The sequence below is a fragment of the Heloderma suspectum genome, chromosome 15 (genome assembly GCF_057233095.1).
Source record: "Heloderma suspectum isolate Gila_16-S chromosome 15, 16-S_ref, whole genome shotgun sequence".
NCBI classification, from domain to species: domain Eukaryota; kingdom Metazoa; phylum Chordata; class Lepidosauria; order Squamata; family Helodermatidae; genus Heloderma; species Heloderma suspectum.
Window position 1 is genome coordinate 7,640,093 of NC_139472.1, and position 25,855 is coordinate 7,665,947.

Below are 25,855 nucleotides of genomic sequence, written 5' to 3' on the forward strand. Positions count from 1 at the left end.
TTCACACAAACTGTGTCTGGGCTAGAAAAAGGCAGATGTGACATATAATGGAAACACAATTATAGCTCGGGAACAGAACAGTTTGTTATGCGGCTTAGCTTCTTGTGAAGATGATCGGACAACAGGAATCACGGTGCATGCTGTTGAATTCCCCAGTCAAATTCATCTCTGCCTCAGTAGAACCATGGCTACAAATCACATCTTCACATTTCTTTTTTTTTTTTTTAACTTTGTCTTCAAGGTAAGAGGAGCATATATCCTCCCACCTCCATCCTCACAACCACCCTAGCACAGGAGGTTAGGCTAAAAGAGCCAACGGCCTCAAGTCATCCAGTAAGTTCCATGAACAGGGACTTGATCCAGCAACTCCCCAGTTCAAGTCCAACACTTAAACTACTACACCATAATGAATCTCTAGTTAACTGGAGGTATTATAACTCTGTAGGCAGCTACTGGGAACATTTTCCGTAATGGCCTCAAGTTAGTCCTGTTTACATTGTACGTTTTTGCCCCTCTGGGATGTATTTAACCATCCATTGTTGAAATGTTGCAAGGCATGGAGCGCATGAGGCTCAAACGATCTAGAATTTTTAGAAGAGCAATCGCCTTCCTCCACAGCCTTCAAAACACCCTTTGCCTTTTGTGCACATTAGTGTAAAAAATGAAGATACAGATCATATCCTAGAAAGGAAGAACACACTGCATAGCGTGCCTGCATACCACCCCTGTAAAAGGAGGCAGCATAAGGCTGAACCTAAATTTTAACTGTTCCTCCTCTAGTCTCAAACCACAGAACAACCTTCTCCCTCTAAAATAGTGTGGGCCGAGTGGCTTTTATTTTTAAACATCAGCCCTTCAACCTACCTGCACAGAGCATGTTTGCAACTCAGCTCTGTGCTCCCCAAGGGATCCGGCTTTCTCCAAGAACCAACAAGGCATGGTTGCCATAGCAACCAGAAACAGCACTGTCATCAAGGCTGGTATAGCCACCTACAGACCACACAGACCCAGTTTTCTGGCCTCCTTGTGCAAATAGCTAACAGCACAGCCTGATTTTAACCACTTTGCTTGAAAAAGCAAAACGCCAGGTTGTGCCCAACTCTTTATCACATGAAGTGTTCCAAGGGCAAGAAACCTACTTGGTTTATCTGATAAGCAGCAGCTTAGCGCAGGCCCCCTCAAGAGCTGCTGCTTTTACCCCCAACCCTTAAAAAGGCAGAGAAGCTAATGCAGAATAGATCAAAACAGTTGACGGAGAAAGGAGGCAGCCAACATTCCCCCAGGCATGTACTTACATAGATCAATGCCTCTGTTCTTTAGATCTTTCCTACTTCTGAGCCCATAGCGAAGAGCAAACCTTGGCATCTTGGATTCAAAATATCCCTCAGTGGCAAAGTCTCCAAGAGGGACAGCTTGCTTTATAGAAGTACTGCACTAATTATCTTCCAGTGCACAGTTAGCACCACTGTCACAGTGATATTTCCAGATCACCAAATAGAGCATTCTAGAGCGTGGCAGTTTTAATCCATGTTTCTAGAATAACTAGTCAGGCAGCTCACTCACACTATGGACTCCTCCACAAAATGTAAGCTCCTCTAGCCATTTCTTTTTAAAATACTTAGCAAACATCTAAACCTCATGAAAACAGGGCTGCGCCTATCTGTAAGACAACAATTATAAACACACAGAGACAAAGCAACATCAGCAAGGTTAGAGGTCTGCCAAGTGTATTCTGCACATAACCCACCCACATCTATGGGGCACGTGACAAAGCAACGCTACATGTTAGTCTTTCAGCCAAGATGACACGGGCAACCATCTTGGATTGCCTCTGTCTTCTAGGGCAGGGTGTTGAACCTCTTTGATCTAAGGGCCAAATTCCATTTTGGAGAAGCTCTTCGGAGCCGGATTCCAGTGGTGGATGGGCTGAAGGCAAAAAGAGTGAGCCAAATGGGGCAGGGGCAAAATACAAAAATAGCAGTGGATTTTAGCTTAGAGGTCTTGCTGCCAGTAACCAAGCCTTAAGAGAGGCATTTCAATCTTTCAGAATGGGGGAAAAACTGCACATAAGCCAGGAAACCGTCAAACAATTGAGGGATGGGGAAAAGGGGGCGGGGCCATCTGGGGAACCCTGGAGAGCCAGACTCAGACACCAGGAGGGCTGCATTTGGCGCTTAGGCCTGAGGTACTGCACACCTGCTCTAGGGACCAGAAAGAAATCAAACCTCACTGTCAGCCTTCAGCATACACCTTCCCCTTTCTAGCCATGTTAATAAGGGCACAGCTGAATAATTGTCACAGTATTTAAATGCCCCTACAAAGGCAGAGGGCTCTTCTGGACAAGAAATGAATATACAAAAGGCAGAATACACGTGTAAAGGGGGAAAGGCAGAATGGCATGCAGACTCTTAACATGCAGGAAAGGAGACGTTGCACTAAATAGCATCAGACAGATCTCTTGTGGAAATAACCCTGTGAATATAAACATCCATGTATGATCACGTTATGAAAGTATGAGTTTGCAAATGTGAATATGGAACTCCATAGCAAGGATCCAAGAAACCATGACATTAGTGCTGTGAGACAAAAGGGGGCTTAGACAGATCTTCACTGCCTGAAGAGTTTTTGAAACTCAGTTTTCAAACTTAGAAACCCAGGATGCAAGGACACAAACACCCCTCCCCTTTTAAACAGTTTACTGGGGGGGAGGGGTATATTTTAAATTCAAGCACCAAGGCGGGGGGGGGGGGGAGTGCACTTGGAATAAGTTTTCTAGGAAGATGCTGCCATCTAGTGGCTAAAACTGCTGTTCAGATGCCCAATTTCAATTTGTCATTGAAGTCACTAAAATACACTGAATTTTAATGTAGCTCCATGATGAGCTCTTCCCCTATTCACAGACACAGCTATTATGTAGATCAGGGTTAGGCAATATTGTGCCTGTAGGCAGCAATGCACCCCCAGACACCTTTCTTGGTGCTCCCCAAGGGCCCCTTGCCCTCCCCCTTAAAAATAAATAAATAAATGCATTTGGGTGTGAAATAGGTTTATCTTGGTGCTGAAAACTGTGGGTTCAAAGGAGTTTAGTGTGTTAGGGCTCAGACCCCACCTCTACCTTGTACTCAGTCTTCTGGGCTGGTTATATGTCCCTTGCCACACCTCCCATGACAGCCATTTTGTGGCGGTGCCCAGGACAATTTCTGAAATTGATAACTGTGCCCATGGCCCAAAAAGGTTGTCTACCCCAATGTAGATAAAAACTTTTGGGAAGACTCCACAAAAGCCACAGATGCTATCATGGTGACTCCCTGGGGGGGGGGGGGGGTGTTACCTAGAGCAGAGGTTCTCAAAACTTGTCACAGCGAATCTCCAAAATTAAGGGCACAATAGCAGGTGTTTATGAACCACAGGACTCATGTAAGGATCTAAAGTAATCCATTTCAACTTTGCCATCTTAATTTCACGCTAGTGCCTTAAATGGAGAATCCTCCTGCCTAACCCACAAGAACCTTTTAGGAGTAACATGCTAAGAATGATCTAAGTTGTAAGCTTCCTCCTAACAGAGAGAATCACAGTTCTCTTCCTCCAAGAGTTAATTCAGTTTTAGACCTAGAAAGAATTCCAATCAGTGTCAGCAGATGGCTGTTAACACCACACAGAGGGGACATGGTGTCAGAATTCAGAATTCTTTCTGCGATTATACTTGCAACTTTACTCAAGGCCAAGAAAACGATCAAAACCAAGTTTCATCATACAGAAACATGGAACCTGTGACTGGCCTTCAGTGAGCTTTCCTGCTGATTGATCAAGCATTTGAAGCCTTTGTGGTTTATGCTGCTTCTCATTCCTCAAGCATCTTAAGGACATTTAAATCAACTTCATCCATCATTAAAATGCACTGAATAGCAGTATCTTAATAGGTTATGTTTCATAAGCTGAAAACAAGATTGGTCAATATGCACGTCTTTTCACAGGGCTATATATATTTCACTAAAGCAGAGAAAATGAAGAACTTTATACCAGGCTCAGAACTGAACATCAGGATTTTTAAAAAGCAACCTTCTAGCCCCTATGACTGCAAATACAGTATGTGGAGATCAACCAAGCCAGGAGGAGGAGCACAGCTAAACTTCCAGTAGCATGAGTGAGGTTTCAGTGCCTTGCATAGACCCTCTACAATCAACAACAGCAACAGCCCGATATAACACATACAAATTGATGCAAATTGAACAGATTATGGGGCAAGAAGAATAAGCTTTATCTTGGCACAGAACTTGGATTACCCTTTTTAGCAGAATTTTAAATTTTGGTGCTGGGCTCACAAAACTTTTCCCCTTCTCTCCAATATGTTCTAGAAGAGAACCAAATCTTAGAATTCTACCACTTTGTGGTTTAAAAGTAAATTAAAAGCCACTTCCATGCACGTCATTTCTAACAACAGGATTTGAAAGCTTACACATCTCCCTTTCCCCGCTACTCACCCTGATCAATAGAATGCTGAGGAAGCTGGCTAAGTTGGCTATTCACTACCCCTGCATATGTCCGCAAGAACTCCTCTTCACTGGTGGTTAACTGGAAAAGGAGAAAACGAAGTAAATCCACAAATACGGCAGAAGATAAACTCAGCAGCAAAGTCTATGTCTAGTTATAATTCAATTCAGTTTGCTGTCACTCATACCCATTTTCAGTGAACTAGTCACATATGCAAGGGCTACAAAACTGCTCTATTTCATAAAAGGTGCATGGACTACACACCAAGTGATCCAAAAAATTCAAAATAATTTTCAGACAGTGATTGTTGTAGTTTATTAATCTAGCTATTCAAGTATGCATTGATTGTCATTTTGTCTGATAGAGGTCCTCATGTGTCCAAATAAGTCCAAAAGGATAGCATTAATATATCCACAAGTACATAAACATTAATATATCTGGCAGGGAATTAAAGCATGCACTGCTGAATTATCTGTATATCTCAAGTGCTATCATGCAATTTCATTTTATAGTTTTATGTATCAAAAATCAGGGGGCAGAAATACTACTGAAGCCTAGACACAAACACATTATCAGCATTTTGGTGCACAGATCAGGAGGCAGGAGTTTAGTATTACTTTACATAATTTAATCAAGCCGCAATTACCTTTTGCCCAAAACTTACTTCAGATGTAAAGCCAAGTAGAAGCAATATTATCCTGCACAACTAACCAAATTAGACTTGCTCTAAAAAGCCCTCAGTCAGGCATGTAAATAGCCACTCAGTTGCCTGCAGAAAGGCAGAAAGAAATCATCTCCAGGCAAGCAAGCAGGAAAGCTTTTGTAAATTGGAAGGCAGCTGGCTCTCTCTCTCTGTCAGCCCAAGCCAATATACCCAATAGTGAGGGATCACAGGAGTTGTAGGCCAAAAGATCTGCAGAGCCACAGTTTGCCCATCCCTGTGCCACAACCATGGGCACTGTGTTCTGGAAAGCTGATAAAAATTCTGGACTACTAACTTTTTGTGAGTTTGTCTTCAAGGCTGCCCACAAGACTTACATTTGATCCCATCTTCCTAAGCATAAGCAGGACTCGCACTTTCTGCTGAATATACATCTCCTCCGGACCCTTCCCGGGGACACCCTCACGGTTCATTCCCCTCTTCCCAGTTCTTGAGACTCCTAAATATTTGACAGCAACAAAGGGAAGTGAGACAAAAAGGTTTACTGTAACAAACAACAGACAAGACAAGAGGCTAAATAATATTTACAGTTAAAACCATCATTATCCTGCCAATAGGAGCTGAGTGGTCAGGATTAGCTTCTCCATGTGGGCCACTGAATTCTGCTATGGAGTGTCATGGACAAGTTTATCATGCTGGATCTCCTGGGAGCATTCAGCTAGAATGGCAATCTATTAAAACTAACAAGTTCATTTTCCATAGGAAGGAAATGTTTTATAGCTTCTTGAAAAAAAACTTGGCAGGAGGACACATTAAAAGTGCCACGGTCCTCCATGCACACCAGTGGTGCTCAACACCAAAGCAAGTGACCAGGTAGTGAAGTCACTTTTCCTGGGCAAACAGGAGTTTTTACAATTATAGTTCTAAATTAGCAGAAGCATTTAACCTGGTTGCTCACTTGATCAGAACCACCAACAAGAATTCCTAAACGTTAAGTTACAGTGCTGCACGCAGTTGACAGCCCAATTCATGCCACCTTTCCATCTCTCCAAACCATACAGGACTGATCACAGTTCAGAGGGAGAAAAGAAGCAAAGTATGGTGGGACAGAGCAAGGGCCAAAATTACCTGCTTGCCTAGTAACCGCAGGCTATGAGAACGTTCGGTCAAGAACAGCCAGGAAGGAGGAATCAGAGATACAGTTTAGTCCTTGGGAAAAGCATGTAGGGCACCACCTGCAATACACACACACACAGGGAGACTGAAATGAAGTATCTGGGGTTGGTTTAGATGCTTTGCAATTTCTACAGCATTTGCTTAAACAGGAAGAGTGTTACTACAGTCTGGCAGCATATGTACAAATACTTGAGCCAAAGGAAAGTCATGCCCATTGGTCATCCGTTTGCCATTTGCCCTCAGCTAATTCATCTTTACCTTGAATAAATTACATTAATCTTTCTAGAGCAGGGGTGAACAATTTCCAGGGGTCAGGGGCAGTACCCAACCCCTGTATTTGCCACTGCGGTGGTGGCAAAGATGGCAGTGATTTTTGCCATTGTGAGAAATCCAGCAGTGGCAGCAGGGAAATACAGCAGGGGCTGCATGTGGCCTGCGAGTTGTTCACCCCTGTTCTAGCAAATGCATGTTTAGGGGTTTAAAAAAGGGCACAAATGCCCACTGAAAGTGCCATTGTGGATAACCCCCGACAAATTCAACTAAGGAGGACCTAGACATGTAGACCTATCACCTGATAAACTCAAACAAACTCTCCAAAGGCATCAAGATGGGCTGAATCTTGAAGGAAGTTATAGCAAGATGACACAGTACACTTTCCTGGCACCATCAGAAGTTTTAATCTGAACTCCGTCAAGGCCAATCAGCCGTTTCTCATGTGACCTAAGAAACATGACTATACTACCCAGGATCTCACTTTGTCCAACAATGAAATGGCGATTTTGATGGCTACTCCACAGTTACGGAACTCTCTACCTTGGAGAGCTACCAGAGCCTAGGTACTTTTAAAACACCTATTGATTTAGCCTGGGTTTAAAGTCTATAGTGGGAGGGATGGGGAGAAGAGACATACAAGTTTTCCAAGCACATTACATATTCCAACACATTATAGGGGATGATACTGAACAAAACTACTTTGGAAACTAAGAAGGAAGGCACATCATTCCACAAACAGGTGAAACCTAAATAAGTAGTTTTGAAATCGAAGAGAAAAAACATTTCTTGCTTCATCTTCCAGCAGGTGGCATCACCTACAAGGATACCCCCCCAACTAAATCTGCACAGTTGAGCAGGTTACTTTAAGCTGAATGTAACAATCCTCCCTTCACTTCATTCCTAATCAGGGGCAGGTAGACAGCATGAAAATAAGAGTAAAGGAGAAGGTAAGTGATAGGAAAGAAAGGAAACTGAAATCATTGTACAGATATAATTCTATTCGGGCTGCAGCTGGATAGCATTTTTTTTCTGCATTGCCAACAACACGTCAGCCCAATAAAGATGATACCTTAAAGCTTATATCTCAAGATATAATAAATTAGTGAAGTAATCACAGGAAAACTTTTACAACATTATTCCAAGTCCCTGAAGGCTAGAGTTATTATTTAGGAAAACTCTTTCTGGTACAGAGACCTTGAAGCACTGTCTACACAAGGGCAGATTGCTATCAACCAGGAAAATAGCCAAAAATAGACCAATAGGTCATCCCAAGGTAGGCTAATCATAAACCGCCATGTTAATCTACCTCCTCTGGTCCTTGTAACTATATGGTTCTGACCATGTTGAAGTCACAGCAAAATGGGAAATAGGAGAAGATGGTAGGAGACTGGACATGGCTTTGAAAAAACTACAGTTTATTTGTGCATTTCAAACGTATTTTATGGCCAGAGATTATCAAGGGATGCTGTCCCATTCTGCTCTTGGTAGACATTTCACCTCACTTTCAGAAGACACTCAAACGCTCTTTCTATGTTGAGCCTTCAAGGGGAAGTAGCAGAACAGTAATTCTGTTGGTCTGTGTCGCGGCCTACAGATTTCCATTTGGAGAAGACACGGAGATGGGCCTTCTCTGCAGTGGCGCCCACCCTGCGGTATGATCTCTGTGGTGTACATCAGGCTTTCACACAGGTGTGTTTTAGGCATTTAGTAAAAACATCTGTCTGCTCTGGCTTTCCTCCAACCATGATCTATCTCTGTACCAGCCATATGATACTATTGTGTGTGTATGTGGTCAGTTTTCTTTGTTTTGTTGGTGTTTGTTTTTATTCTTTTGTAAACCACTTCAGGATTTGTTTCAAAATAGAAGTGGTATATAAATATTATTCATATTAATACTAACAACAACAACAACAACAAAAAGACAGCCACCAGACCATCCTTCTATATGCTCTTACAGTCTAACTGGGTGCATGTGTTTAAAGGGCATTGCGAGTCTATTTGAGACATCGATATGGGGCACAGGGGTGACAGTGGTATCTTGGATATGTAGAGCCCAAGTCATTTTAACTAGCACCTTGAAGCCGGCCCCAAGGACAACATGAAACCAACACAGATGCTAGAGCACTGGAGTAATGCACTTCCAAGACAACTGTGCAAAGGCTAGCAGGCCACTGCTTTACAATACAGAATAAATTGCAACCAAGTTATACTTGGCATTGTAACTGCAATTCTATGCAAAAGGAAGCAAAAGATACATGGCTGGGAAAGCACAAATCCAGTCAGTGGCAGTTCCTCCTGCAAATTCTACTAGTCAAGTCTTTTCTGTACACCACCCCCTAGCATGAATTATGAATAGACACCATCAAATAATGGAATCACCACACACATTGATCACTTCAAGGCTTAAAGCCCTATTTCAATGACTAAAATGCTCCTGGTCCAGCTATTTCTACAAATGCAGTTATGTGCCTTGAGGATATAGTCATACCACTAACACCCAGCATTGCAGCTGAGATGTTTTATAAGAGGTTGTTCCAAAGATTAATAACCACTTCGGTCCCAGGCACTGGAGCTCAGAACAAAATATTGGGCTGAGGCTGTTAAAGATTATTTAACACAGCTTACCTGGCTCTGTAAGGTGAAAAGAAAGTTCACCAGAGTACTCGGTTCTGATCTGTTATCCCAGCCTGGAGACACCAACAAAAAAGCACCACCCTATGGAGACAAAGCATTGATATTCAGATACAACCTGAAATAGATCAAGGTGCCTTAGTATTCTGGATTCATTCAAATGTTGTCCTAATGAAAAGCATGAGCTGCCCTCCACATATCTTGTTTGTACACCAGTTTTAATAAGTTTTGTTCTACAGGTGCAAACTAAAACTTTTCAGATGCTGGAGGAAAGCTTCCATCACTAGAAATCAGGGGATAATCAAAAGAAGGTAAATTCATTCATATGCAACTAGACAGCCAAGCTGGAGGAAAGGGATGCCTGTTTTAAAGCTACATTCTGCTTACAATACCTCAAGAGAGCGGTCAGACATATGACACAGCAATAAAATGGCTCTTAATTTTCGCCCAGAGATTATAGCCCCAGATAAAGTTTAAATACTGGCTACATGCACATTGAATACACTGAAGTCTTAATGGTAGTGACACTATTTTAACTTTTACAACTTAACTTGGCTGGAAAAAAAAAAGAGTTTGCTATCATAATTTTAAAGAATGCATGCAAAACATAGACAGATTTCAGGGGCAGGATGCCTTCATACATTGCATTTGATACCCTGCTCAACTCTTCCACTCTATGTGTATTCCCATACGTGGATGTACTTGGTCATTTGGGTAACAGTCAAAACCAGTATGTAGTCCAAATAGCTAGTTGGCTTCCAGCTCTCAGCATAAGGACATCCTGTCCCCCAGGATGTCTTTTCCTTTCTGACTGATATTTTCCATATTTCTGATACAGTGCTCCAGTGCTCAAAAGCATGAGCAGGCATGTGACCAAGGATTGTTGGGACAAGTTGCTCTGTTGACATGAATCAAAGACCTAGTTCTCAGAACAGCAGATGAGGTGGTAAACCCGCTTCTGGAGTGTACAATTTCATACTGCAGGTGGGGGCTTACACGATGGAATGTTCCATCCCCACAGACACACAAGATTCCACGCACATATCTGAGACATCAGTTTTCTAAGATTCTCCCTGACAGGCTTGCTTTCTATGTGTGGAGAGTTTATCTTGGTATGGAGAAATGTTCTATCAAGTCAGCCCCTATCTGCAGCCTGAAATGACATAGCCTACACACAAGTTTACCTCACCCGCCTATGATGTTCTATCAGTCATCATCAACTATAACTACAGGAAACAACTTGTATTGACACACCAAAAAGCAAAATCTACACATCTTGGATTTAAATCAGCAAGTTTAAAACTTCCTCCTTTCCCCATCAATTTGTCTGCCCAGAAAAACTCTGTGCTCCTGCAGCGGAACTATTGTGTGTTCCAGAAGAGGATGAGAGGCACAGACAGCTCACATTAATCTTTGGTTAAGCCTGCTAGTTATTCACAAGGTGACAATGAGACCTGAGTGTATACCCAAAACCACACCCAGCACTCCACTATAGCTATAAATCTCAGGGAAGTTCAGTAGCAGAAAGGCAAGCTATCAACCAGGCAAGCTTGTCTACCATTATTGACTAGATAATGGAAGAACCCAGGAAACCTCCAAGGAACCTCAAGGCTCCTCAGAACACAGTTTTAAAAATGACTGATTTGAGAAACACACACGTTAGTTTCAATCAGAAGGCAGAGACTGGTAAGGCTAAGCATCAGCTCATTTCTACTATCCCACAAACCATCTGGAAAAGACACCAAACTAATCCCCAGAATCAGGAGGCGACATTGCAGCTGGGATTCCTGCAACCCCCCCCCCCCATGCACCATACACTCGTTAAAAAACATTAGAAGCATTATCTTGCATTTCCTTAGGAAACAGCTACTTTGAACAGAATGTATCGATACACTAAACTTTAATTTGAACCAACAATCCACAGCATCTACAGAACAAGCAAACATTTCCCTGTCTACACAGCAAAGTATCTCAGATATACACTGCAGACTGAGATCTACCCTCAATGCATCAGGACAACAGTCTACTGATTAAAGAGACTCTTACATATCTTGGAAAGACCAGTTCCAACACTGCTGGCTAAGAAAGTGACACATTACTGAAAAAAGGTGATCAGCCTCCCCTCTTTACCATATGCTATTCTAATTAACCCAAGTACTATAACAGCACTGGATTCAGTTTTCTGTCCGTTAAAATATATTGGGTCAGATCCAGAATTGTTAACCAAGCTTTGGTCACACTGAAATCAGTGAGGCTGAGGTTAATCACAACTAACTTGTCCCATTAATTGCACTGTGACTAACTTAAGTCTGAATCCAACCCATTTCCTGCATGTTCTTATCCCCAACATCCATACCTTTCAAGTGGGAAAAGTGAAGCCCAGGGTTCCAATGGACACATTTAAAGTCACAAACTTAGTCAATTACAGAGCTAAGCACAAAACTCTGTGACCTCGATCCCAAGGACTCTAAGGCCATGCCTAAGGATTTTCATTTCACCTAAAAATCTTAAATGTTCAACTACACATGGACTCCTAAGAAACAGAATCCAAAAATACTCCGTAACAGGATATTTTGGAGTGGGGTGGGGGATATGGGGTGTGTTTAGATGACTAAGGTCCCAAAAGCAAGCAGCAATACTTAGCAAGACAGCTGTACAACAGCTGAACCACCACCAGGGTCTGCAGCATTGCTCATTGTACAGTTCACAGAGAGCCCTAATGGTTCCAGGGAGTCGGAACTGAATTCCATGGGCAGCTCAGCCATGGATTTGTTGGGCAATGCCAGCCTCAGTTCCCCATTTGTGGAATCTGAATTAATGGTCTGCTAGTACTTGCATCAATTACATAGCATCAATAGTGTGCTAGTGACCACATCACAGGACATTCGGGTCAAGCTCTGCAAGGTAAAGTTCTAAAGGGATTTCACTTTGTCGTCAGGGAGGAAATTAGAAGGAAATATTTAAAGGCCACCATTCCCAGCATAGTGGTATATCTCTGTCTGTCTGTCTGTCTGTCTCTCTCAAATGTGGCAGAGCAGCCTTCCCCACCTGGTGCCCTCCGGATGCCTTGGACTACAACTCCCACCATCCCAAACTTTGGAGGGAGTTGTAGTCCAACACATGTGGAGGGAGAGCACTAGGTTGGGGAAGGCTGGTCTAGATTATTCATCACATTACTGAGATGTACATTAAAGGTGTGCCAGTGTCTGCTCCACTTGTTGCCATGTATTACTGAGCTAAATCAAACTATGTATGCATCTGCAGTGAAGTGATTCAGACTCTTGGCACAAACCCTGGACAAAACGAACTTGACTAAATTTGCAGAACTTCATCAACAAGTTAGTCACCATAACCTATTTTATATCTGGTATTTTAAGCCTACCCATGTGCAATAAATAGTCAATAATAAACGGAACTATACAAAAATAAATTTAAAACATTAATTGGTTAACATATAACGTTAACTATTTAACAGTGCTGTACATCTGTTGCAAGGGTGGGCAACCTGTGCCCCTCCAGATGTTTTGGCTACAACTGCCATCAGTCCTAGCCATCATGGGACTTGTAAACCAAAACATCTAGAGGGCCACAACTTGCCCACCCTTGATCTATTGTAACTAAACCAAATTACCTGTAATTGAAATAATCCCATTCTTTGCCATTTTACCCATCCCTCTGTTTCCCCCTTCCTCTGTTGTTTCCCTGCGTCAAGCTCTGGATTATAAGCCACTTGGAGTCAGGACGTATCATAGCTGTTCTTTGTAAAGCACCATGTACATCTCCCCCTCTTCCAACTCCATCAGCAAAAATACCAGCTGTGGAGAGCAGAGGAGACCGGAGAGGCCAGGATACAAGATATCCTGAGCCTCCCCCTCTGAAATGCCCTCACTGGATGGGCTGAAAAGCCCATCTAGCAAGATCTGCAGGGTGGGAGGATGCAGAGTTGAAGATCACCTCCCCTGCTCCTCCCACCATGCACTGGATGATTGGACACCTCCGAGTTCATGGGCTTCCGATCATGAAGGGGGCAATCAATAGGACTGCACCCTTGCCCTCTGTAGCAACACAGGGAATTTTAATGGCTACAGGGCAGTCACACTGAGAGGGTAAAAGAGGATGCTGCACCTTTAAGCCTTGTTAACTTACAATAAGATCTTTCAATGAACATTGGAGCACTGAAATTAGAAAACCCATCTCCACACTCCTGATGATTTTGTTCTCATTCAATAAGATTCATGACCTTCAGCCACAGGCAGCTGGAGACTGCATTAATTCACTTCCCTGGAGGGATGCCAGAAATGCAGAATCCATAACACTTATCCATTTATAATTGAACAGTAAGATCTAGAATATTTAATGTCTTGTCTTTTTTGGAACATGTCAAGCTTCTCAGGGACTCTCAGGCCTCTTGGTGTAAGATTTCAGCTACATTTGAATTCAAACTGAATTCTCTAGTGGTTGCTTCCAGCCAGGGTCCCCGAGTGGCTAATTCAGGTTTTAGACAAAGCTTTTACAGTTCTCATGAAAAGGGGAAAAAAACCCTGCAGCCATCTATACCTTACAGTTTATAAACCCAAATAGGAAAATTTTTCCTTTCCTGGTTATGATCTTTGCATTTCTATAGCTTCTTTCATGAAAAGATTTCAAAACACATCAAGAACATTAATGCAGTCAAATTCAAGAACTCCCCTAGGTAATTTTATCTGACCACACAGAATCAGGTTAACTGTGAATTATTGTTGAACTTGTTACTCTCTTCTGTCCTTAAGGCATATGCAGCCTATTACTTTTTTGCCAGCATCACACTGTCAGCAGAGAAAGGCTACTTCTAGTATATTCTGTCAGCCAACCAATGTTTTTAGCCTTTGAAAAGCTGGTGTTAATTCCCAATGAGAGAAGTACAACTTCATCCCGCCTTCAGGCTTAAACATGCAACTGAAATATTTAGATAAAACAGAGGTGCATCTGTACCATATTGTCTGGTACACTAGATGCCATTTCAAGCAGTCATGCAATATTTCAGTCTCCTCAGGTTTGGTCAACTTTCAAACGTTTTGGTAATAAGGGATGGGATATCTTGTCACAAATTAAATACAACTACATTTCCTTAAACAGGAATTTACTCTGTCTTCCATGAGAATGACAAAAAGAAAAAAGTGGGACAGAGTGCAATACTGTATTTGAAAAACCAAGTTCTTCCTAGCCATTATGGCAAGACTTGCAATTAACACACCCCTATGCCTGCTATTTTAAGAGTTAATCTCCCAAGAATCCTCACAAAACTGGTAGCAGAAATACAAATAGTGGCCACAATATGCAGAAGGCCATGAGTCTAATAATGGACTGATGACTCTGTCCAAATACCTTCAAACATATGACCATGCAATTCTTCAGCATTATACAAAGACGTCCTAAGTCAATCATGCAGATATTTTCTAAAATTACAACCAGGATGCAAAGAGCTACTGTAGGCATGCCTGCAAAGTTGCACCTACTCAATAGGATTTTTCTTTCAAGCAACAGGACTCATATCCAACTTATCCCCTTCAGTTTCGAAAGCAGGTTTCCATGTAGCACGGAGGGTTGATGTTTAAGAATCTCAGGTCAGTGATGTGGGACAGCGATTTTTCTAAAATGGAAAATTTTCCACTTCATGAGTTTATTAGTAACAACGAATGGATGCCAATTGCAAATAAAATACTAGGCAAACTTGGCAGTTTAAAAGTTGTAATTATTATTTTCAGATGATTATCCCTAGCAAGTATGTGAGAGGATACATATATGTCTCAGAGTGAAATGGAACTAACAAAAAGTGACAGTCAAACTGAAGGTGCCCCAACAGCCTCAGTGGAAGAGAGTTGAACTCTGTGGAAATGAGTGACTGGTTGTCAGCATACCATGCACAGTTCTTTGGGTTGCTAAAATTAAACAGTGTGTCAACAGATTTCGGTACCTTTGTTTCTTTCTTAAATTTAAACAACATAAGGGAAGTACATGCTATTGTATTTACATTTTTACAAGTCTTCCAATAAAAATGTCTATATAATAACATTTAAATCACATTAAATTAGCCTTAATTTTCCCCCTCAAATATTTCAGGTAAATACTGGTAGTGTATGGGGCACTTTTTTTTTAGCTTTGTTGTTTGCCAAATACAAGTAAAATAAACCTAAGTTAGATTTCTCTAGGGCACAGGAAAATATTCCAATGCAAACTGAAAGTCCTCCAGTGCAAATGACCCTATGCAAATTAACCTAATTCGCTTTAGAAAAAATTCCAGAGACTTTTCCATTTCAAAATTTTCCAGAAAACCCATATCACTGTTTCAAATGCAAATCTCCATTGGTTATGTGGAAGGAGAATTTCCTGCACAGTTCTTTGGATCTGTGTTTATAACTTACATGCTGAGAATGGGTTGAATAATTGGCCTCTGAAGGTTCATCCCAAAGGGGATGTGCGACTATGGTGGGATGCACACAGTGAGAAGAGATGACAGAACATGTGCAGATGTATACAGAAGAATTTTAACCCATTTGTCAGTCATATAGTCAAGAAGAAACATTTCCTAGCCCATAAAGGTCAGTCCTGCTTACTCCCATTTACCTATGTATCACCGAGCAGTTTGAGCAAAGGTCCTGGCAAGCTTTTCAACTGAAAGGAGTTGGCAGCCTGCAAGCACACAATATAAATGAGCCCTGCGTCATAGAATCAAGGATGAGCACAACTGTGAGATTTGTGACCTGCTATAAAATATCCACTGAGATTTTGTACCTCATTTTGATTTTACCCACAATGAAGGTAAAAAATGGCAATCAATTCTTTTCTAGTGGTCCACTTCCATTTGGGGGGTAACATTTCTGTTCATATCACACATGACATTTTCACATGCTATAAAGCATTAATCTTTACTTCTGGGCACATTGAAGGTGTTCTCAAGTAGTTTGACAACTTGGGAAACATATGCCACAAGTAGGTCCAGCAGCTTCATTTTCTTGCTGACATCACAGAAGCAACTGGGAAGTACTTTGTTTGCTTGTACACATATGGCAAATTAATAATCAAGCCAAAGCCTAAAGAAAAATAGTATCTGTTGGAAACACATTTTAAGAGCTAATCAAGACAGCCATAAAACCTGAGGCAGGGCAACATTTGATGTGAGCAAAACATGGTTACACTTCCAATGGATTTAAATTATTTTTGTAATAGATTGCATCTTCCTCTATAAAACATGCTGATTGTTTTAATTGCTGTGAACTCATTCCTTTCTCTCTCCTATATCTCTTGAAGTTGTTCACACCACAGGTAGAAAAGGTATTTTTAATTCCTAGGCATTGAAGTTATGGGCCTGGGAGTTTTCCAATCTGAACTGTAAAGCATCCTACAAAGATCATCATCATTAGCTGCAATATCTTGACACTATTAAAACAAAACAGGAAGCACAAGACACTTCTAATTTCACAAAAGAGATTGTTAAACTAATCAGAACAAGCTATTCATTGTTGTTTCTGGGATGGCTGGAAGTTGACGCCTCATGAATCTCCTGAGCTCTCCAACAACTCAAAAGTTTACACCTTCAACTGCACACTATTCACATTAACAACAAAAAGCAGGGAAGGAAGTATCTTAAACAGGGTGTAGTTTCCTTCCTTTCTAGACAAGTTAGGTGTACAACCACTGTGCAACAAAGTAAGCCTAAAGTAACAGGTTACTTTGCAATAGAAATGTTCTTTCAACAAACTTGTTAGCATCAGATTTAAACATATATTAATCATTGCTAAATTACTGCATGAGTATTTCAAAAGAAAGGGGAAGTGAAATTGATATAAGGCTGAAGAGGCATACGAGTAACTACTAAGCTTTATGCTGTAGCCTGCAATTAATCGCTGCATAAACTCAATTTAAGCAGGATTAACATTAATTATGTTAAATACTTATCAGACTGACTTATTCAGGGGTGTCTTATGTTCAGGAGAACATGTGCCAGACCAATCCTGCACAGTAACTGAGCAAAGATTGTACAATGCGAGTAACCCACATGAACAGCTTAGTTACCAAAACTTCATTGTGCATCAGTAATTACAGTTTGAGGATTTCTGGGGGCTTAATGCATATGATTAAGATAGACCCCTTTTCCAGTGTTTAATCAGAATTTGATATAGCAGTTACTCTTTAAAGGTTTTAGTGACAAAAAGTATGCAGTTTCACTGTATCATAAATTGAAGGAAAATGCCTTTATGAAGCCAGAACTGCTTTTATTTTAACTACTGATCTCTCTGCCAGTGTTACTGTAAACGGTAGAAGACGCTTAAGTCTATCCTCCGCGACTAGATAATGCCTTCCTAATATAAACAGTTATTTCAGGGCCAGTGTTTACATCAACACTAGCTGAAAGATTTGTTGTTGTTCAGCTGTGTCCGACTCTTCGTGACCCCATGGACCATAGCACGCCAGGCCTTCCTGTCCTGCGCTCTCTCCCGGAGCATGCTCAAGTTCATATTCATTGCATCGGTGATGCTATCTAGCCATCTCATCCTCTGCCGTCCCCTTCTCCTTTTGCCTTCAGTCTTTCCCAGCATCAGGGTCTTTTCCAGAGAGTTTTCTCTTCGCATTAGGTGGCCAAAATATTTGAGCTTCAGCTTCAGTATCTGTCCTTCCAATGAGTACTCAGGGTTGATACTTGAAGATTAAACAGTCACACTTATCTAGACAGGGATGTCAGCCACAAGCAATCATGTTTTATGTTTGTAAGAGCATTATATAAACAGAAGTTGTACCACAATTGCAGATTTCCAGGCTACAATTTGGAAAGTCAATGCCAACTTCTGCAGGCTTTTGGTGTTGAAACTACCTGAGCAGCAATTCCCAATCTCAGAAGATTCATATTTGTCCTACTGATCTACCTGTCGGTTCCACATCCAGAAACTACCTCCCCGGTCATTTGTGTACTTGTCTTTCCCCTGCCACTGATGTGAAGCAAGCATCCCTAACAAGGTTTCCCCAACTCACAGTTTAAAAGTAGTCAGCCATTTGGTAATAAATGACCTAGTAAAGTTATATGCTAAACTTACGCACCCATGTGAGAGAAAAAACTGAGTTTATACACATTCCATATAGTACATATGGCCCCTCCAGGAAATTCCTGACTTGTGTGGCGGATAACTTCCTCCTACAGAAAGTAGAGGAAGGAACTAGAGGATCGACTATCCTTGACTTGATCCTAACCAACAGAGATGACTTAGTGGATAAAGTAGCAGTTACAGGAACTCTGGGGGAAAGCGACCATGTTGTACTTGAGTTCTTGGTTCTAAGGGAAGCAAAAGCCGAGTGTAGTCAAACACGTACCCTGGATTTTAGGAAAGCTGATTTTAATAAACTCAGAACAATGATCAGTAAGGTCCCATGGCAAGCGACGCTAATGAGAAAAGGAGTCCAAGATGGGTGGGAGCTTTTAAAAAAGGAAATTCTCAAGGCACAATCACAAACAATTCCAACAAGAAGAAAAGGTGGAAGACAACAGAAGAAGCCAATGTGGCTTCACAAAAAGCTAGGGATGACCTGAAAACAAAGAAGGACACATATAGGTAGTGGAAAGAAGGCCAAGTAACAAAGGAAGAGTACAGGCAGGTAGCACAGAATTGCAGGGATGGCGTCAGGAAGGCTAAAGCGGAGAACGAGCTGAGGTTAGCGAGGGACGCTAAAAACAACAAAAAGGCTTTCTTCAGCTACGTGCATAGTAAAAGGCAGAGGAAAGAAATGGTTGTTCAGCTATTAAACAAGGATGGCAAAATGATAACAGATGACAAAGAAAAGGCAGAGGTGCTCAATTCCTACTTTGGCTCAGTCTTCTCCCAAAAGAGGGTCTATGACCCCCCTGGCAAAGGCGAAGTACAGGCTGAAGGGGCAGGATTGCAGCTTGAGATCGACAGGCATATGGTCAAGGAACACCTCATTACTTTGAATGAGTTCAAATCTCCAGGGCCAGATGAACTGCATCCTAGAGTCATAAAGGAACTGGCAGAAGAACTCTCAGAACCGTTGTCTATTCTCTTTGAGAAATCATGGAGGACGGGGGAAGTGCCAGATGACTGGAGGAGGGCTAACGTTGTCCCTATCTTCAAAAAGGGTAAAAAGGAGGAACCTGGGAACTACAGACCAGTCAGTCTGACATCAATCCCTGGGAAAATTCTGGAGCAGATCATAAAGCAATCCATCTGGAAGCACCTTGACAACAATGCCGTGATTACTCGAAGCCAACATGGATTTGTCAAAAACAAGTCCTGCCAGACAAATCTGATCTCATTTTTTGATCAAGTCACCTCCCTTGTAGACCGTGGGAATGCTGGAGACATCATATACCTCGACTTCAGCAAAGCTTTCGACAAAGTGCCCCATGATATCCTGATGAGCAAACTAGCTCAAAGTGGGCTAGATGAAACAACGATCCGGTGGATCCACAGTTGGCTACAGAATCGGACACAAAGAGTGCTTATCAATGGGACCTTCTCAAGCTGGGGAGAGGTAACGAGTGGGGTACCGCAGGGCTCAGTCCTGGGCCCAGTGCTCTTCAACATTTGTATTAATGACTTGGAGGAGGTGGTGCAGGGAATGCTGATCAAATTTGCAGATGACACAAAATTGGGCGAGATAGCTAATACTTTGTAAGACAGAAACAAAATTCAAAGTGATCTGGATAGACTGGAGTGCTGGGCAGAAAACAACAGAATGGCATTTAAAAGGGACAAATGCCAAGTTCTGCACCTAGGAAAAAGAAACCAAATGCACAGTTACAAGATGGGGGATACGTGGCTCAACCACACTACGAGCGAGAAGGATCTTGGAATTGTTGTCGATCACAAGCTGAATATGAGCCAACAATGTGATGTGGCTGCAAAAAAGGCAAATGCTATTTTGGGCTGCATTCATAGAAGCATCGCTTCCAAATCCCGGGAAGTACTAGTTCCCCTCTACTCAGCACTGGTTAGGCCTCATCTGGAGTACTGTGTCCAGTTCTGGGCACCACACTTTAAGAAGGATGCAGACAAACTGGAGAGGGTTCAAAGGAGGGCAACGAAGATGATCAGGGGATTGGAAACAAAGCCCTATGAAGACAGACTGAAAGAACTGGGCATGTTTAGCCTTGAGAAGAGAAGACTGAGGGGAGATTATGATAGCACTCTTCAAGTACTTGAAAGGTTGTCACAGAGAGGAAGGCCAGGATCTCTTCTTGATCATCCCAGAGTGCAGGACACGGAATAATGGGCTCAAGTTACAGGAAGCCAGATTCCGGCTGAGCATCAGGAAAAACTTCCTGAGTGTCAGAGCAATACGACAATGGAACCAATTACCTGGGGAGGCGGTGGGCTCTCCCACACTGGAGGCCTTCAAGACGAGGCTGGACAGCCATTTGTCAGGGATGCTCTGACTTGGATTCCTGCATTGAGCAGGGGGTTGGACTCGATGGCCTTGTAGGCCCCTTCCAACCCTACTATTCTATGATTCTATACATTGGACAGCAAATGCCCAAAATAAATGGACTGCATAGCATCTCTATTTTGTCTCACAATTAGTCTTTTTAAACATAAGAGAGTAAGCTCAAGGGTGCTGCTTGAATTATTCACGCATAGAATGAAAACACTATTGTATGCATGAGCCAAGATCTACTTTCATATCCAAAATTTAACAACTGAGAATGGTATCGCAGGCATTATAAGGCTCTTCTCAGTTTTCCAGTAAATGATTTTTCAGTTCAGCCTATAAAATAATGCATCTCAAATCTAACACTTATCAAGGGAAATATTATCTATTGACTTTGTAAGAAAATATCATTGATAAAATGCAGTTATTGCTTGCTTTATGCAGTACCGTTGTGAGGATAAGTGGAGAGTGAACCCACTTAACCTAGCTAAACTTGGGGATAGATCTGGGGGTGGTGAGCTCTACATGATGTGAATGGACACATATTTACACCATATGTGCATGATCCCCAGAAGAACTACAATTCCCTGCTTCCACACTGACAGTTACCAACTAGGATTAGAGAACCTACTTTCCAATACCCATATCCCCACTTCCCAAAGGGTGTATCCATACTTGTTACTTTTTAATCAACCTTGATTAAGTGTAGAAAAGAGTGGTCAAGGGGGACTAATTGAGATGAAGCAGTTTTGAACATACTCTAAAATGGGTTCAGAGACACAAAGGGTTCAGAGACACCAAGTACAGCCTTAGAGCACACAAGATTGTCTTGCTGTGTGTGTATGGGGGGCGGGGGAATCTTCAAGTGAAAGGAGATGTAGAAAATATGAGAGAAGGAGTAAACATTACTAAGGGGTCTTTCACACATTAGCAAAAATGCAGGGCCTCAAGTTTCAAAATGCAGTCTTCCTCAACCTGGTGCTCTCCAGATGTGTTGCACTACAACTCCCAGCATACCCCAGCCAGTAATGCTCAGGCCTCTTGGGAGTTGTAGTCCAATACATCAGGACAGCACCAGGTTGGGGAAGACTACCATAATGCATCAGCCAGTTTTTGGATCTGGAATGGGAGATATAGGTATACCAACATATCGGAACAATGTGCTGGGGAGCGACGACTGCAAACCTCTAAGGTATACCTTTCCGGTACATTTGCACATGCACAGAATGCTTGACATTATGGAACAGAGATTGTCAATACACTAGAAAACGTAAGACCACTCTTTTCCTACAACATACAAGATGGTTGTTAGGCAGTAGTGTTTGAAGGTGAAAAAGAAGGAAAGAAATATTAAAATGAGGGTCATTTTATATATTAAGCAGGACACCCTGAGATGATACATGCCTTTGACAAGTTTGTTTTAAATGTACACTTCCCAAGTGTTTTGAACTTGAAACACCCTAAAATACAACATACAGAGTGCCAACATGCTGGAGAAAAGACTGGGAGTGAGTGTGGCAAGAGGCTGTCAGACAGGAACATAGGAAGCTGTCTTGAATCAGATCACAAGTTCTACCACTGACCTGTGGGCCTTCCCCAAAATGATCATTCCACTGGTATGCATGCTGTTTCCTAGCCAGGATTGGAACCTTCATCTTTGGGAGGCTGTATCTTGGCTGACCATGCCTCCTGTGGCTTGTGCCATGCAGCTTGGTTGTGTGAGAATCCGCAGATGCATGAGAATCATGGAGCCAAGAGACCTTTCTCACTCCAGTGTGCAAATATACATGCATTGCAGAATGCTCAGGGCACTTCAGATCCAGCTATCCACCAGGAGAGGAGTCTGGCAGAGCTGCCAACAAGTTCAAGCAACTGCGGAAGTGGGGCAGCGTGCTAGCCACGAGTGGGTCAAAAAATTGTTCTACTGCAGTTGTGGCCCCAAACAGGGGTAGTTTAATTTGCCAATAAAGGAGAAATCTGGAGGGCTTTGCAAAGAGGGAGAGAACCTTCCACCACTTGAAAGTAATTGGCATGTGTGACAGCCTGATATACCTGGGTTTGGCAATGGAAAGTTATGAAGGAATGTGGCAGCCACATTCTTTTAAGTCAACTTGTGGCCATTCCATATGTTTTGGCCAACAACTCCCATCAGCCCTAGCCAGCGTAATCAATGATTATGCACTACTGCATAATGGGATAGAGGGCTGGCACCGCCTTTGTGGAACAAAGCAAAGCAAGGTAACTCCATAATGGTGAGAGAGATGGCAGAAATGAAAGGGTTTTACTTTGGGTGCTTTAACGGCAGTATGATGGCTTTGGAGCAGTAGTGGCAGAGCTCAAGAGAAACAGCCCGTTGAACCACTTGTGTAAGGTTTCCCCATCCAGCCTCTCCACGAATAATAAACAAAAATTTCAACAGAAAGCACCTAATTATTATGACTATAATTCATTAATTTGCAGGAGCAAACCCTGCCCCCTCTCCCCATATTTTTGAAGAGAACATGTTTTGAGTGAGACATGGTAGAAGGTTGGTGCTTCCTTATGCAGACCGTAGCAAAGGGAGAAGAGGAAGAGTGACTCCATGACGGTGAGAGAGATCATGGCGGTGAAAGGATTTTATTTTGGGTGCTGTATTATTTATTTGTTTAATAGGTTTATATATCACTGTCCACATTTAAAACTATCTCTAAACAGTAGGGCTTTTTTCTGTGTATACATGCATTGCGCCCTTAATTCACTCTCGCCCTGCTTTCAGGGGAGAATGATGGCTTTGTAGCAGTAAGAGTGGAACTCGAGGAAAACAGCCCAGTGAGCCCCCACATAAAAACAAGAAATAAAAATAACAGAAAGCCTCTAATTCCTTATTATGAATTATGACGATTATTTGCAAATTGACTAGCCCCAACCACCCCATCCCCAGGTTTTGGAAGAGAATACAATTTGAGGGAGGAATGGGGTGGAGAAGAGGTGGAAGGTTGGTGCCTCCTGCGGGAGAAGCAAAAAAGATTCCATGACAGCGACAAAAGAAATTTATCTTGGGTGAAAGTGATTAAAAGGTTCTTTCCTCCTTAAAGGAAGGGGTGGGCAACAGGTGGCCCTTGAGATGTTTTGGCCTACAGCCCCCATCAGCCCCATCCAACATCGCCAATGGTGAGGGATGAAGAGAGCTGAAGTCCAAAACAAGTGTCTTTGCGGACTTTAAGGCAAAATGATGGCTCTGTAGCAGTAGCGGGGCAACTCAATGGGGACAGCACGTCGAGCCAGTTGGAAAAGGTTTCCCCAGCTAGCCCCTCCACCAACGCTACATAAAAAGATCAACAGAAGACACTGACATAATAAAAACGATCGTGCCGTCGCTTATTTTATCGCCGGCAAGCCTCGCATTTGGGGGAGGGAACGCGATTTGAGAGAGGAGGGGAACGAAGAGGTGGGAGGCTGGGTCGGGGCAGGGAGCAGAGCAAGAGTGACTCCATGATGGTTTGTGGAGAGAGGGAGGAAGGGGGGGGGAGAGGGCGGGGAGCTGAGGCAGGGCGGCTGGAGCGCGGGGGGGGGAGGGCGCGCGAGAGAGCTGAGGGGAGTGGCGGTTACGGGGGGGGCGGGCGCGCGCGCGGGGCGGGCCAACCGACGGACAAGCGCGAGAGCGGCCAAGCGGACCGGGGAGGGGACCCGCCGCCTTTTGTTGCCAGGCGCGGCGAGGAAAAAAAGCGGCGCTTACCTGAGGCGGCGGCGGCGGCGCTGCTCCCGGCTGCCGCGGTGAGGGAAGGGACCCGGGGCTGTGCGGGGCGCCCTTCGAGCTGGCCCCCGTGCCGACGCGCAGGCAAAGCAGGCTCCCTCCCCTCAGGAAAGGGGCGGACGCGGGCGGCGCTGAGGAGAAGCGGCGGCGAGTCCCTGCGCCGAAGGGAGGAGAGAGCGGCGGCAGCCCCGGCGGAGAGCGGCGCGCGTGTGTGTGAGTGTGCGCGCGCGTGGAAGCGCCCGCCCCCGCTTCTCGCCGCCTTCCTCCTCCCTCCGTCGTCGTGACTCACAGCGGCGGCGACCGAGGGAGGGGAGCGGAGGAGGAGGCGCCTGGGCGACTCCGGGTGGGAGGGACCCGCCGCCGCTCCCAGCAGCGCCCGGGTCTGCTGAGAGGCGGCGAGCCGCGTCGCCTCAGGCAGCAGCCGCGGCGGCTCGACGGCGCACCTGAGGTAAAAACGAGCAGGGGGCGTGGCCTCCCTGAGCTTGCGCGGGGTCATTGTCTCGGGAGGGGTGGGCGCGGCCAAAAGGAAAGGCGGGGCCAGATGGTTGATGGAGGGAGGGGCTACGAGGACGGCGGGATCGGGAGGAGCTTAGGGAGGGGCTAGAGGGCGGCTCAGGCTGAGTGGGCGGGGCCGCCGCGGGGAGGGCGGGGCTTAGAATCCCGGCGTGCGGAGACAGCGGAGTAAGGCGACGAACGGAGGTGTTTTCTTTCCTCCCTGCTTGGAACAGCTATTGCCAGATTGAAAAAACGACAGTATTGAACATAGGAAGCTGCCTTATACTGACTCTGAGCATTGGTCCAGTTAGTTCGGTAGTGGCTACACTGACTGGCAGCAACAGCTCTCCAGGGTTTCAGCCAGGAGTTTGCCCAGTCCTGGCTGGAGATGACAGGCTCTGAACCTGGGACCTTCTTCATGCAAAGCAGGGGCTCTACCACTCTAGTGTTTGCTTAGCCTTCCCCTACTTGATGCCCCCCAGATGTTTTGGTGCCAACTCCCATTAGCTGCAGCCACCCTGGTCAGGAATGCTAGGCATTGCGGCCCAAAATATCTGGAGGGCACCAAGTTGGAGAAAGCTGTGCTAGATGGACAAAATAATCTGCCCTGGTATAAGGCAGCCTTTTCTGGGCAGAATCCAACGCTCCCCTTCGCGTGCGCCCAGGCCGGCCAATTCTGGACCCCAAGTGGCCCCTGTCGCTTGCCTGATGACGATTTAGTATTTCCGGAGGCAAGCTGAAACGAGCAGAAATGCTCGTTTCTGGAAGGAGGCAGGTTGGCAGAACTTGCATGAGGAAGCTCCCGCAACCTGCCCCGCTCCAGAAACGGGCAGTGCCACTTGTTTGGGGGCTTGCCTCCAGAAGCACTAAATTGTCATTCTGCTAGCGGTGTGGGCCACTTGCAGACCAGAATTGGCAGAGCTTGCACAGACCAGGATTGGTGGCCAGCTCCACTAGCAGATGGGCAGTGTTGGATTCTG

General features: G+C 43.9%; 1 protein-coding gene across 5 annotated transcripts in view; it reads right to left on the reverse strand.

Annotated features, from left to right (window-relative positions):
• The window catches only part of CTNNBIP1 (catenin beta interacting protein 1), a 40,280-nt gene extending 15,373 nt beyond the window's left edge, over positions 1–24,907 (reverse strand). The window contains exons 1-5 of one of the 5 annotated variants that reach the window (XM_084821712.1): positions 24,363–24,868; positions 9,227–9,316; positions 6,281–6,387; positions 5,530–5,651; positions 4,482–4,572 (exon numbers count right to left, since the gene is read on the reverse strand). In XM_084821712.1, the coding sequence (XP_084677838.1) occupies positions 4,482–4,572; positions 5,530–5,625 (187 nt within the window). In that variant the 5' untranslated portion in view covers positions 5,626–5,651; positions 6,281–6,387; positions 9,227–9,316; positions 24,363–24,868. Of the gene's footprint in view, positions 1–4,481; positions 4,573–5,529; positions 5,652–6,280; positions 6,388–9,226; positions 9,317–24,362 lie in introns of those variants that run through there. The other 4 variants (XM_084821710.1, XM_084821713.1, XM_084821711.1 and 1 more) reach the window with 4 other exon arrangements.
• Between the last annotated feature and the right edge of the window lie 948 nt (positions 24,908–25,855).